Source organism: Scyliorhinus canicula, chromosome 8 (assembly GCF_902713615.1).
Source record: "Scyliorhinus canicula chromosome 8, sScyCan1.1, whole genome shotgun sequence".
NCBI lineage: Eukaryota > Metazoa > Chordata > Chondrichthyes > Carcharhiniformes > Scyliorhinidae > Scyliorhinus > Scyliorhinus canicula.
The window spans coordinates 114670733-114684837 of record NC_052153.1 but is presented as its reverse complement, the minus strand read 5'-3'; the positions used below and the strand labels follow the sequence as shown (position 1 = coordinate 114684837).

Here is a 14105-nt window from a genome sequence, read left to right as displayed (position 1 = left end):
ATTTTTCCCATGTCGTCTTTGGTTCTTGACCCAAAACATCTTACACTTATGCTCCTTGGTTATCAGCACATTTGCTGCTAGAAACAGCTTTACTTTGTTAGTCTGTCTAAATCTTTCATTATTTTGATCACCTCCATCAAATCCTGTTTTATTATTTATTCATTCATGGAACATGGGAATCGCTGACAAGGCCCAACTATTTGTTGCCCAACCCTAATTGGCCATGACAAGATGGGGTTGCATCACCTTATTGAACTGCTGCAGCCCATGTGGTGAAAGTACTCCAAACTATGGAGTGCCCACAGTAACGCTGAAGGAAGGTTGATATATTTCCAAGTCAAGATGATGTGAGGCTTGGAGGGGTCTTGCAGGTGGTGGTGTTCTGTGTGCCTCTAGCTCTCTTCCTTCTTGGCGTTGGAGGTCGCAGATTTGCAAAATTCTGTTGAAGATACCTTGGCGAATTGTTGCCGTCCATTTTGTGGTACACATTGCAACCACTGCATACTAACAGTGAAGGAAGTGAATATCTAAGGTGATAGAAGGGGTGCCAATCAAGAGGGGTGCTTTGCCTTATCAGGTGCTGAGCTTCTGGAGTGGTGATGGGAGCTGCATTCATCCAGGCAAGTGGAGAATACTGCTTCACACTCCTAACCTATGGCCTGTAAATGGTAGACAGGCTTTGGGAATCGGTGCGAGGTGGGGGGCGATTTCAAAGTTTGTATTTCTTAAGACAGACTCGAAGTGAAAAAAAAAAATGAAAAATGAAACTGAGAAAGAATACAATTTCCTTAGAAATTAGAAGGGTCAAAGACTGAAACAAAGTTTGGAAACCAAAATTTCTGGGGAAAGAAACTAGTTGAAACCATACAGAGCCAGGGAGGCTGAAGACAGAGACGAGGTCCAAAAGCTGAAAATATACAGTTGCTGTACATTGATGGAGGGACAATGGGTGTACTTACACCACCCTGACTGCAGCAGATTAAGTAGGCAGCTCACCGCCACCTTCTCAAGGGCAATTAGGAATGGGCAATAAATGCTAACCTAGCCAGCGATGCCCATATTCCCGGAATGTATAATTTTTTTAAACTACTCCATCCAGACAATCGTAAGCAGAGTTGAGGAGGTTCTGCAGACATGTGCCATTTTTAGTGAAGACAATGCCGGAGGATCTAGGGTTGGTTATGCATTGTGCCCTGGAAATCAGGCTAAACCCATGGTGAAGAGGAATTGAAATTCTTTGGCAGAAAGACAGAGATTTGAAGGACTTTGTGACTGAAGACTGATGACATATCTGCTGACTTTAAAGCCAATTAGTAAAAGCGGTCTTAGTTGTGTCTGTCATTAAATGTATAATATATTGTTTATTATTGACCATAATTTCCTTGTCCAAAGATGTGCAGCTCAGGTGGATTGGCTATGCTAAATTGCCCTTCGTGTCCATGAGGGTTTGGTGGGGTTGGCGGGTTGTGGGGTTGTGGACTTAAATGGGGTGCATTTTCCAAGGACCGGTGCAGACTCAATGGGCTGAATGGCCTCCTTCTGCACTGTAAATTCTATAATTCTATGAATTAATGATTAAGTTCTATCGAGTTTGGGTTTTAGAATATAGGTGTTTACCCAAGGTAGTATTTAGTGTTTGCTTTGGTTGGCTCTGGTATGGTAAAAATTATTCTCTTTCAAAGTGTGGAATCTTATGGCTTCATTCTTTCAGTAAATAACTGAGGTTTTGAATTCGCCTGCTGCAATGTTCCAGTGAAGCTCAATGTAAACTGGAGGAGCAGCACCTCATCTTCCAATTTGACACGTTTTCAGCCTTCTGAGCTTAACATTAAGTTCAACAACCTCAGACCATGAACTAGCTCCTTTATCTTGACCTCCTTTTTAATAATTTTTTGTCCCAATGCACAACCTCACCCCCCCCCCCCCCCCACCCCCAGGAATATCTGTCACTTGTTCTTAATTATTGCCCATAGAGATCACTGACCCTTGTTCTGCTGTTGGCACATTCTGCTATCTTACTTATGCCAATATCAGCATCTTTCTGAGTCTCTAACACCACCATTAACACTCCCTTTGTCCAGTATCCCATACCACCTCTGTCCAATCTGTCCTATAGCTCCCACCTATCCCTGACCTTCTTATTTGCTCCACCTCCTCTTAAACAGCGGGTGAGATTCTCTGGCCTCCCCGGCAGCGTGTTTCTTGGTGGCGGGAGGCAGGGGGCTAGATTCTCTGTTTTGGGGACCAAGTCCCCACGCCGTTGTAAAAACTGTGGCCTTTCATGCCAGAAAAACTGGCGTGAAAGGGCCACATATTCCTAGCCCTGCAGGTGGCTAGCAGGGACTAGGCATAAAACTAGCAGCTTTTGCTGCAGATGCAGGACCCCACACTTCCGGGCCAGAGGCCGCGCTTGTGCACAACAGCGGGCGTGCTGTGCTCCATGGCAGACTCAGACTGTGGATCTGGACATTAAAAATAGACCCCCCCAATCGGACGTGCGCCCGGCCCTGACCACCCGCCCAAATATTGCATGGCCGCCTATAAGTCCCCCATTTACCTCCAAATGGCCTGCCCCCGATCAGGGCGGCCACAGACTGAGTCCACAGCCGCAATGTGAGTATCCTGACCCGCAGGACCACATTAGATCCACTCCGTTGGGACTTCAGCTGGTCGGGGCGGAGCAAGCCTCCAGCAATGGCTGCAGGTAGGTGAAATGCGGCGCGCCAGAATCTAGGAACCGGTGCCAATCCCGATTCCATGCGGGGAAATGGATTCTCCACCCCGGCGCCGGGCGCGAATTTGGCGTCGGGGTGCGGAGAATCCAGCCCAGAATCTTCTAGTCCCACCTCTGTCCATGGGATTTCCAATTGAATCCACCCCAGGCTACTGGGAAACACACGGCGGGGGTGCGCTGTCGGTGGGACTAGCAGATCGGGCTGGAGTGTGAACAGCTGGAAGATCTCACCCTGTATCAAATCCATCACAATTCTCCCTCTCTTTAACTCCGAAGAGTCATAATTGCTGGAAACATTCGCTCTTGTTTCTCTTACTATAGATGTTGCCAGACTTGCTGACTTTTTCCAGCATTTTCTGTTTGCTTTATGAACACTACCATTAGCCGACTCGATGGCTGGACTGGGATCAACTTACTTTTATTCCTTGTTGTTGGGTAGTTAGGGTAAGTTTGGTCTCGTCTAAAAGCAAAACCTCGCAGTAAAATTCTTCCTGTGCAGCACAGAAGCAGCCCATCGCTGCATTGGAGCTGGGAGAAGATTCAACCAGGCGTGAAGTCAAATCACTCAGCCCAGTTTCGGTGTAAAACAATGAGTTTGAAGTCCAGTTAAATCGTGGAGCGAGAGGAAAGCCAGGAACGTGTCACCTCTGGAATCCCATCGCTTCTGATGAAATCGCCGTAAGATCGGGAATACAAACGGTTATATCCTGGACATAAAGTGAAACAATTCCGTCGATCAGACAACTCCGGCGAGCTGGGTCTTGAAGGTGAAATCTGGAAGAGGAACAATAACGCCCGTAACTAAATGTTACCACACTTGACAGATTGCACGTATAGTACGACTGGGCTTTCGCAAATATTATTAAGGAACCAAAATAAATAACATTGCCTTTCTGGGTGTGTGGCAATAAGTTTGAAGTACCGTATTGGCTCACTTCATAATGGTAAAGAATCGACCACATTTGCTCAAGTGAAAACTGGAACAGCGAAATATATTTCTCCCCCAGTTAGAAACGCTACATGTTAGTCTGTTTGAAATATCTGATTAAAAGGCACGATTGTGGGACGTTAGCCACTAACCTGTGTCGGTCGCTCCCCTCACAAAGCTCTCCCTGACAAGTAAAGGATGCGCCGTCTTTCTGCCCCCAAACAGCCGGGCACAAAGTTACATTGTTCACACGGACCTCACCTCCCGCTTCAACCGAAATGCGGCGTCAAAGCAGCCGCAGTGGGAGAAGGAGCAGACATCGTCCCCGGGGCAATGCCGCCAAAACCAGAGAGGAGCCCGGACTGGCTTCTGCTGAAGGGGAAGCTCGCTCTGTCTTCTTGAGGTCACATACCTTCACTCTGGTTTACACCGTCCCTCTCTCCCTAATCGCCTCTCCCTCTCTATGCTCCTCGCTCTCTCTCCAAGCTCTCCTCTCTCCCTCCTCTATCCCTCTCTCTATCTAAGCTACCCTTTTTTTCTTCAAACTCTCTTCTAAATTCTTCCCTCTCTCTCAGATCCCTCTCTCTCGGACTATTCCTTCTGATCTCTCTCTCTCATTGTAGTACCATCTCTCTCTCTCTCAGAACCCCCTCTCAGAACCGCCCCCCGCCTCTCTCTCTCTCTCTCGCTCAGCTCCTCTTTCTCTCTCCAAGCTCTCACTCTCTCTGGGTTACACAGCTCCTCTCTCCCCACTTTTCACATGTTTCCAGCCATGGTCTATTCCTTTCCTCTCTGCAACCGGTTGCTTAGCGATCCCCCTATTCCTGTACCTGCCACCGTGACACTTGGTTCCGTGTACCGGGCCGCCGATTTCTGTATCCGACACCGGGGTTTGGGCTCTGGTAACCGAGGAAACGCCGCCGTCCCTTCACCCAAAGCGTGCGCGCTCCCGAACACCAGCTTGCACGCTGGAACTTGTAGTCTTTGTTAGACAAAAGGTTCATCATCAGACATCGATTATATCAATGTTTCAGTACGTGAAATGTACATGTAGCCTAGGAGATGGCCGCTACATTTCCCATATCACACTTTGTCACAGATGCAAAAATAATCTTTCACAAAGAAAAGACGGTCATTTGAGATTGGGTGCTCCTGACCTGGAGCTTGTAATTGTCAACCATGTCTTTAAATCTTCACTGCTTTCTAACCCAGCAATCATTCAGTTCTGATTGATATGAAGAGTTATTTTCTGAACCTTTCGATTTTGTGACCTTCATACTTACCAACCCAAATTGTAGCAAAAAATTAATCAACAGCTACTACAACTCGAGCATGTCTCATTATAAGCCATTGACATAAATAAGATGTATGGGCTGTGTAACATGACCTGTCAAACTAATATACAGCCAGTCTGCCTTCTCTGTATTGAAGACTATTAAACAGAAGCGCATTACCATTTGACGGGGGAAATCTAAACGTCGAAAACACAAAACCTGTGCTGCATTTCTAGACTGGTCAAGGATCCACTTCTACATTAAACATTCTTTAATCATTTTTATGTTAAACTATTATTTAGTAATTGATAGATTATTAACCTGAAAAAGGAAAACAAAAACGACGATATTGTGATCTTCAATATGTCAAACAAACATCTTTTCCCCAAGGCATTCTTCCAAATTTAGCCATCTGCACCAGTTCACAGAGCTATCCCGCCGTGTGGTGAGAGGACTATCAGGAAACAGAGTTGGGATAAATGGGACATTTGCAAGATGGCAGATTGCAACTCGTGGAGTGTCACAGAGACCAGAGCTGAGCCTCAAGTATTTACGATCTATGTTAATGACTTAGGGAGGCGGTGGCATTGTGGTATTTTCATTGGACTAGTATACCAAAGACCCAGAGTAACTGAAGCTGAAATTAAAAGTCTAATGATGATAATTGTCATAAAAACTCATCTGGTTCACTAATGTCCTACATGTAACTCTGGTAGCCAAATTTTCTGATGATAAAGGAAGCTGTGCAGAGGATACAATGTGTCAATAGGTTGGAACACCTTATTGAAACATATAAGTTCCCTGAGGGGTTTGATAGGTGGGTGCTGAAGGGATGTTTCATATTGAGGGGGAATTTAGAACTGGGGACACATTTTCAAAATAAGGGGTTGTGGCGCTAACAATTATACTCAAAGCCGAGAGACTAGTACAATAGAGGCTTTATTGCTGTACGATGTTGTCCCTCCATCTGCAACAGTAGACTAAGGGTCTGAGCAGCTCTCATACATTTATACATAAGCTCCCTGTGGGCGGAGCTAGCCGGCAGGGGCTGACCGGAGGAACCTGTATTACAGGTACAGGCATACATCCCCCTACTGCAGTACACATAACTACAGTGGTTATCTCACCACATTCACCCCCTGTAAAAAATGAGTCCGGCGGGGGTGACATGTAACTCTAATACAAAGGATGCTATTTACAAGAGGGTCCAACAAGGAAAATCAAGAGTCCATCCGGTTAGCAGGTTACAGGTTGAGCCGAATCGGTGGTCGGACGTTCCGCTGTGATCGGCGTAGCTGTGGTGGTGACGTCGGCACAGGCGGTGATGGCCCCGATGGTGCAGGTGCTGGCGGTGTTGGTGCTGGCTGCTGGCGGGATGACTCCGAGAGCAAGCCGAAATCTTCCGTGTCCTCCAGGGTGGGCAGGGGGATGAGGGATGGACCTGATGGGGACGAATAGGGGGGCGCTGGGGTTGGCGCAGGAAGGGGTGTGGGCATGGGATCGGCACCTGAGGGAGCCAGGTCCCGGAGCGAGACTGTGTCCTGGCAGCCGTCGGGGAATGCCACGTAGGCATACTGAGGGTTGGCGTGGAGAAGGCGTACTTTGTCCACCAGGGGTTCCGCCTTGTGGTGCCGTACATGCCTACGGAGAAGGACTGGGCCCGGAGTCGTGAGCCAAGTCGGGAGCGACACTCCGGATGTGGACTTCCTAGGGAAGGCAAAAACACGTTCATGGGGTGTACTGTTAGTTGCGGTGCACAGTAGTGATAGAATGGAATGGAGCGCGTCAGGGAGGACCTGCTGCCAGCGAGCGGCTGGGAGGTTTCTGGACCGTAGGGCCAGCTGGACAGCCCTCCATACCGTCCCGTTCTCCCTCTCTACCTGCCCGTTACCCCGGGGGTTGTAGCTGGTCGTCCTGCTGGAGGCGATACCCCTGCTGAGCAGGAATTGACGCAGCTCATCGCTCATGAATGAGGATCCCCTGTCACTGTGGATATAGTCGGGGAAACCGAACAGGGCGAAAATGGAATCCAGGGCCTTGATGACGGTGGCAGACGTCATATCTGGGCATGGGATGGCAAAGGGGAACCTAGAAAATTCATCGACCACACTAAGGATGTAGGTGTTGCGGTCGGTGGAGGGAAGGGGCCCTTTGAAGTCCACTTTGAGGCGTTCAAAGGGGCGGGATGCTTTCACCAGGCGCGCGCGATCTGGCCGGTAGAAGTGCGGCTTGCACTCCGCACAGATCTGGCAGTCTCTGGTGACTGTCCGTACTTCCTCGACGGAGTAGGGCAGATTGCGGGCTTTGATCAGATGGTACAAGCGAGTGACCCCCGGATGGCAAAGGCTGTCGTGCAAGGCACGGAGCTGGTTCACTTGTGCACTGGCACATGTACCTCGGGAGAGGGCGTCTGGGGGCTCGTTGAGCTTGCCGGGACGATACAAGATCTCTTAGTTAAAGGTGGAGAGCTCGATTCTCCACCGCAAGATTTTGTCATTCTTGATCTTGCCCCGCTGCGTGTTGTTGAACATGAAGGCTACCGACCGTTGGTCAGTGAGGAGAGTGAATCTCCTGCCGGCCAGGTAATGCCTCTAGTGCCGCACCGCTTCAACGATTGCCTGGGCTTCCTTTTCGACAGAGGAATGCCGAATTTCGGAGGCGTGGAGGGTGCGTGAAAAGAATGCCACGGGTCTGCCGGCCTGATTCAGCGTAGCGGCAAGGGCGACATCTGAAGCGTCGCTCTCTACTTGGAAAGGCAGAGTCTCGTCTACGGCGTGCATCCCCGCCCTGGCTATGTCAGCTCGAATGCAAGCGAAGGCCTGTTGTGCCTCGGCCGAGAGGGGAAAATGTGTGGACTGCATAAGTGGCCGGGCCTTGTCTGCGTATTGCGGGACCCACTGGGCGTAATAAGAGAAAAACCCAAGGCAGCGTTTGAGGGCCTTGGGGCAGTGGGGAATTGGGAGCTCCATGAGGGGGCGCATGCGGTCGGGATCGGGTCCCAGTAGTCCGTTTTGGACTACGTAGCCAAGGATGGCTAAGCGGTCTGTGCGGAACACGCATTTCTCCTTGTTGTACGTGAGATTAAGGAGAGATGCGGTGTGGAGGAATTTATAAAGGTTGGCATCATGGTCCTGCTGGTCATGGCCGCAGATGGTGACATTGTCGAGGTACGGGAAGGTGGCCTGCAATCCGTACCGGTCAACCATTCGGTCCATTTCTCGCTGAAAGACCGAGAACCCATTCGTGACGCCGAAGGGAAGCCTCAGAAATTGGTACAGACGACCGTCCGCCTCGAAGGCAGTGTAGGGACGGTCCGATTTACGGATAGGGAGCTGGTGGTAGGCGGATTTCAGGTCAATAGTAGAGAAGACCCGGTACTGTGCAATCTGATTGACCATATCAGAAATGCGGGGGAGGGGGTACGCGTCGAGCTGCGTGTACCGGTTGATGGTCTGGCTGTAGTCCACGACCATCCTGTGCTTCTCCCCGGTCTTAACCACTACCACCTGGGCTCTCCAAGGGCTACTGCTGGCCTCGATGATACCCTCCCGAAGCAGCCGCTGGACTTCGGACCTGATGAAGGCCTTGCCCTGGGTGCTGTACCGTCTGCTCCTGGTGGCGACGGGCTTGCAATCCACAGTCAGATTAGCAAAGAGGGAGGGGGGCTCGACCTTGAGGGTCGCGAGGCCGCAAACGGTGAGGGGAGGTAGGGGTCCACCGAATTTGAGGGTGAGGCTCTGGAGATTGCACTGGAAATCCAGGCCTAGTAAAAGTAAAGTGCAGAGGTCAGGGAGAATGTACAGACGGAAACGGTCGAATTCCACACCCTGTACAGTGAGTTTAACCAGGCAGAAACCCCGGATCGGGACAGAGTGGGAACCGGAGGCAAGGGAGATCTGCCGGTCGGCGGGATGGATCGCAAGAGAATAGCGCCTTACCGTGTCCGGGTGGACGAAGCTCTCGGTGCTCCCGGAGTCGATGAGGCAGGAGATCACATGGCCGTTGACCAGCACCGATGTGGAAGAGGGTGCCAGGTTGCGAGGACGGGACTGGTCGAGCGTAACGGAGGCGAGCAGTGGTTGGTCGGCGGTTGAGTCAGATGAGTCCGACGAGGAGCGGTAGCGACCCGTGTCCCGTGATGGCGGCCCCTGGAGACGAGATGGCGGCATCCGCAGTACCTGTGGGTAAAATGGCGGCGTCCATGGAGCGCACGTTATGGGGTCGGACCAAAATGGCGGTGCCCATGGAACGCACATGGCTGTGGTGGATGAAGATGGCGGCACCCATGGGGCGCACGTGGCGGGGGCGGCAAAAGATGGCGGCGCCCACTGATCGCACGTGGGGTCGGGGGAAGCGGACGGCGGGGCCCATTGAGGGAGCGGCTGAGGCGTGGGGACCGGCGGCGCGATAGCGGCGACCGTCCGGGACTGACACACCGCTGCAAAGTGGCCTTTCTTGCCACAAGCTTTGCAGGTCGCTGTGCGGGCCGGGTAGCGTTGGCGAGGGTGCTTCTGTTGGCCGCAGAAGTAACAGTGGGGACCCCCAGGGGGTGCGGTGCGGCGGGCAGCGCAGGCATAGTGCGCGGGGGCGGCTGCTGGGGGGGCCGTTTGCGGGGTCCACGAGGGGTAGGACGGATGGGCCTGGGGAGCCGTTTGCGGGGTCCACGAGGGGTAGGACGGGTGGGCCGAGTGGCTAGCGGAGTAAGTGTGCGCACTACGGGAGGCGGCCGTCATGGAGAGCGCCAGGGCCTTTGCGGCCGCGAGGTCGGGGGCGACCCCTTCCAGCAGTCGTTGCCGGATGGAGTCCGATGCAATGCCTGTAACGAAGGCATCGCGCATGAGTAAATCAGAATGTTCTGTGGCTGTGAGGGCCCGGCAGTCGCAGTCTCGTACCAGAGGTATAAGAGCCCTCCAGAAGTCCTCAATCGACTCACCCGGCTGCTGGACGCGAGTAGAAAGTTGATGCCTCGCAAACAGGGTGTTCGCCGATGGTGCATAGTTCTCCTTGAGCAGTTCCATAGCTGCGGTGTAGTCGGTCGCATCTCGGATGAGCGGAAAGACGCTGGAGCTAAGTCTGGAGTACAGGAGTTGCTTTTTCTGAGCCTCCATCGGGGGAGGGTCTGCTGAAGAGATGTAGGCCTCGAAGACTGCGAGCCAGTGATCAAAGTCTTTTCTGGCGTGAGGCGAATGCGGATCCAGCTGCAGACGGTCAGGCTTGACTCTGATGTCCATGGTGACTGGGAAATCGTACAGCAATAAATTGTGGCGCTAACAATTATACTCAAAGCCGAGAGACTAGTACAATAGAGGCTTTATTGCTGTACGATGCTGTCCCTCCATCTGCAACAGTAGACTAAGGGTCTGAGCAGCTCTCATACATTTATACATAAGCTCCCTGTGGGCGGAGCTAGCCGGCAGGGGCTGACCGGAGGAACCTGTATTACAGGTACAGGCATACATCCCCCTACTGCAGTACACATAACTACAGTGGTTATCTCACCACAGGGGTCTCCCATTTAAGATGGAGATTAGGAGGATTTGTTTTATCTCAGGGGGTTGTTAGTGTTTGGAATTCTCTCCCCCAATGACCATTGGACATTGAATCATTGAATATATTCAAGGCTGAAGTTAGTCAGAGTTTTAATTGACAAGAAGTTATGAGGGCCAGCAGGAAAGTGGAGTTAAGACCACAATCTGATCAGCCACAAGCTTATTGAATGGTGGAGCTGGCTCAAGGGGCCAAATGACCAACTCTTGCCCTTGTTTTTTGTTCTTACTCCTTAATCTTACACAAACATTCTCTAATCAATCCAGTTCTACAGTACACACATATTTCCCCTCAATTCAACCAGTTGTCTAATGCCCCCCCCCCCCCAATTCAAAATAGTATTCTTTTCCCCCATTTACCTTTTCAATTCAGGCTAGATTCCATCCACTTGCACCCCACATCCCAATTCTTGCTGGCATTCTACTCTCCCCTGGTCCTTCAGTTATTACTGGCACTTTAATTCCTCCTCCCCTAAAAACACCGTTCCTAACTTTTGCCTTTTCTCTCCACAAAGCACCAATCCCAAACACTGCCATCCATTTCTTTACCCCTTCCCACAGCACCATTTCTATCTGATAGTAGAAGGCAATTCATCCACTTCAGGTGAGAATGCATGTTCCAGCAATAATTCCCAATTACAACTCAATTTGTATTAGGTAGGTCATGCCTGATTAAAGTGATTGAATTTTTTAAAAACAAAGTAGTGGACAGGACATTTAGTGCACATGGAAATTCCTATGGATTCATCTGAACTTTTTGAAGGAAGTTTAAGAAATTCCGTCCTAAGAGACTATGAGCTAAAATTGAAGCTCATGGAATTGAAAGGTAATTATTGACCTGGATGGGAAAATGGCTTTGCAGGAGATAAAGGGTAAGGGATAATGAGCAATTATTCTCATTACCAGGGTGTGAATAATGATGACCTGTAAGGATCTATTTTGGAGTTCCAGGATTTTGACCCAGCGACAGTGAGGAACAGTGAGGCCTGGAGGGGAACTTGCAGGTATTCGTGTTCCTATCAATCTGCTGCCCTTGTCCTTCTAGGTGGTAGAGGTTGTGGGGTTGGAAGGTTGGAATCTGCTGCCCTTGTCCTTCTAGGTAGTAGAAGTTGCTGTAGAAGCAGCCTTGGCGAGTTGCAGCGGTGTATCTCGTATATGGTATATAGCGCTGCCACATAACATTGTTGGTGAAGGAACTGTATTGTTTAAGGTGGTGGATGGGGTGACAATCAAGCAGGCTGCTTTGTCCTGGATGGTGTCAAGCTTTTTAAGTGTTGTTGAAACTGCACTCATCCATGCAAGTGGACAATATTCCATCATACTCCTAATTTGTGTTTTGGAGGTGTTTTGAAAGTCAAGAAATGTACTAACCACTGCAGAATATCTAGCTTCTGGCCTACTCTTATAGGCAAAGTATTTATGCGATTTGCCCAATTAAATTTTTGGTCAATCTTGACTCCCAGGATGTTGATAGTGAGTGTAGTGGGGTGTTAGATATATCTTGGTAGGTTTGACAAAGCTTTCCCGGACTGTTGCAGGTTATCTGTAAGTCTTCATTAACTATTAGAACTCGGGGCAGCACGGTAGCACAGTCGTTAGCATTGTTGTGTCGCAGATCCAGGGTCCCAGGTTCGATTCCCGGCTTGACAGTCACTGTCTGTATGGAGTCTACACATTATTCCCGTGACTGCATAAGTTTCCTCCGGGTGCTTCGGTTTCCTCCCATCAGTCACGAAAGACATGCTGTTAGGTAATTTGGACATTCTGAATTCTCCCTCAGTGTATCTGAACAGCTGCTGGAGTGTGGCAACTATGGACTTTTCACAGTAACTTCATTGCATTGTTAATGTAATCCTACTTGTGACAATAGAGATTATTATTATTATTATTTCCAAAGATACAGTGAAGGGTTCAGGCTAAGAGCTTGCACATGGCTGTGTCCAACATCACATTGACCCTGGGTGTTTAACATGTGCTCTTTTATGTCACTGCGTGGATGGATAGCACTCAATCCTACATTAATCCTATATGTGCCAGACCGTTATACTACACCTCCCCCAAGTCTTTAGCCAATGTATTTTGTATTATATTAGCTAACTTTGTGTCTTGCATCATTGTTACTATCTTATCAGTATTACAAAATTACCTCTACCCCACCTTGCCCCCCTTCAAGTCTTTGAATTGATGGTTCATGTGGCCTAGAGGCCTTATAACTTCTTAACTCATTCACAGTACTGTGAGAGGAGTGCTAGTCTCTGTCATTACTGGTTCTTTCTGTTGGTTTGGATGTTGAGCAGGCATCTAGAACCAGGACCCTTTCACCCTTTTCTTCCATTCCTTCATGTTGAATCTCATTTGGTTGGTTTGGCTGTTGCTTTAAAGGTTGGTTGCAGCTCCAGCCCATTTCTTGCAGGATGGATGAACATTGTGATCATCTCCTTGTTGCTTCTTTTGCTTTTTCCATTATCGTGCAGGATGTTTCAATGTCTTCTGTGGCTGAGGAAGTGTGTTCCCATGATGAGAATGAGGTTTAGTGACACACCCACCCCTGCATTTCGTTGTTGGCAGTGGATGGCTGCTTTCTGGTTCCAGAAAATATTCGGGCTTTGCCATGCTGTCTGGGTGCATCAGCAGTGTTGACCTCCTGTACCGTCATCAGAACCAGAGGCTGAGGTCCCTCGGACTGTTGATTGCTCTCGCAGTGAAAGCATTGTGGGTTACCGTCAAGGTGGCTGCTGGTCTGGCCATTGATGTTTTTCCAGCACCAGTAATGAGAATGGACAAACCTACTCTGCAAAGCGAGAAGACAATTCAGAGCTGAAGTCCCAATTTGGACACTTTTTTTGTTTGTGTACTCAGAACTTGCAGTTCTGTTTGTTAATGACAGTAGTCACCTTGACATCATCTGCCATTTTGAGGTGATCCAAACTACACAGGTATCTCTGCTCAGTAGAGAGAAAGGCTGGTTACGGATGACATACATCAGCTCAAAGATTTGTTTAATGCCATGCCTCAGTGGTTCCAGGATGATACCAATGACTGGACGGCACACTCCCCCACACTCATAAAATGGTGTGTCCGTTGATTGAAGCCAAAGATCTTTCAGTCATGGCTTTGTCCAACAAGACTGTACCACTACTCCTGCATCTAATTTAAAATTTATTCAATGACCACTGACAGAAATGTTCAGATTCCAAAATTAAGAAACAAAGATCTTTGACCTCACCCAAGAACAATGGCTGTGTATCTTCTCGGTTTGCAGTCTCGATCTTGTGGATAATGTTTGAGCCTTCTATGTATTTCAGAGTTTTTAACCTTGCACAGTTTGCCGTAGTGTCCAATCCTTTAGCATTAGAAGCACTGGGTTGAACTTGCAGGGTAAGAAGTCTTACAACACCAGGTTAACGTCCAACATGTTTGTTTCAAACACTAGCTTTCGGAGCACTGCTCCTTCCTCAGGTGAAGTGCTCCGAAAGCTAGTGTTTGAAACAAACATGTTGGACTTTAACATGGTTTTGTAAGACTTCTTACTGTGCTCACCCCAGTCCAACGCCGGCATCTCCACATCTTGAACTTGCAGGACATTGATTCTTGTCTTTTCCCTAGTGATTTATTCTTCATTC

The 14105-nt window shown here is 49.3% G+C and overlaps 1 protein-coding gene across 3 annotated transcripts in view; it reads right to left on the bottom strand.

The window, feature by feature from the left end:
* The window catches only part of epb41l4a (erythrocyte membrane protein band 4.1 like 4A), a 253139-nt gene extending 248511 nt beyond the window's left edge, over positions 1 to 4628 (bottom strand). For 2 of the 3 annotated variants that reach the window (XM_038805105.1, XM_038805107.1), the window contains exons 1-2: positions 3815 to 4212; positions 3151 to 3508 (exon numbers count right to left, since the gene is read on the bottom strand). In XM_038805105.1, coding sequence (XP_038661033.1) covers positions 3151 to 3249 — 99 coding nt within the window. In that variant the 5' untranslated portion in view covers positions 3250 to 3508; positions 3815 to 4212. Of the gene's footprint in view, positions 1 to 3150; positions 3509 to 3814; positions 4213 to 4492 lie in introns of those variants that run through there. The other variant, XM_038805106.1, reaches the window with a different exon arrangement.
* Positions 4629 to 14105: the final 9477 nt, after the last annotated feature.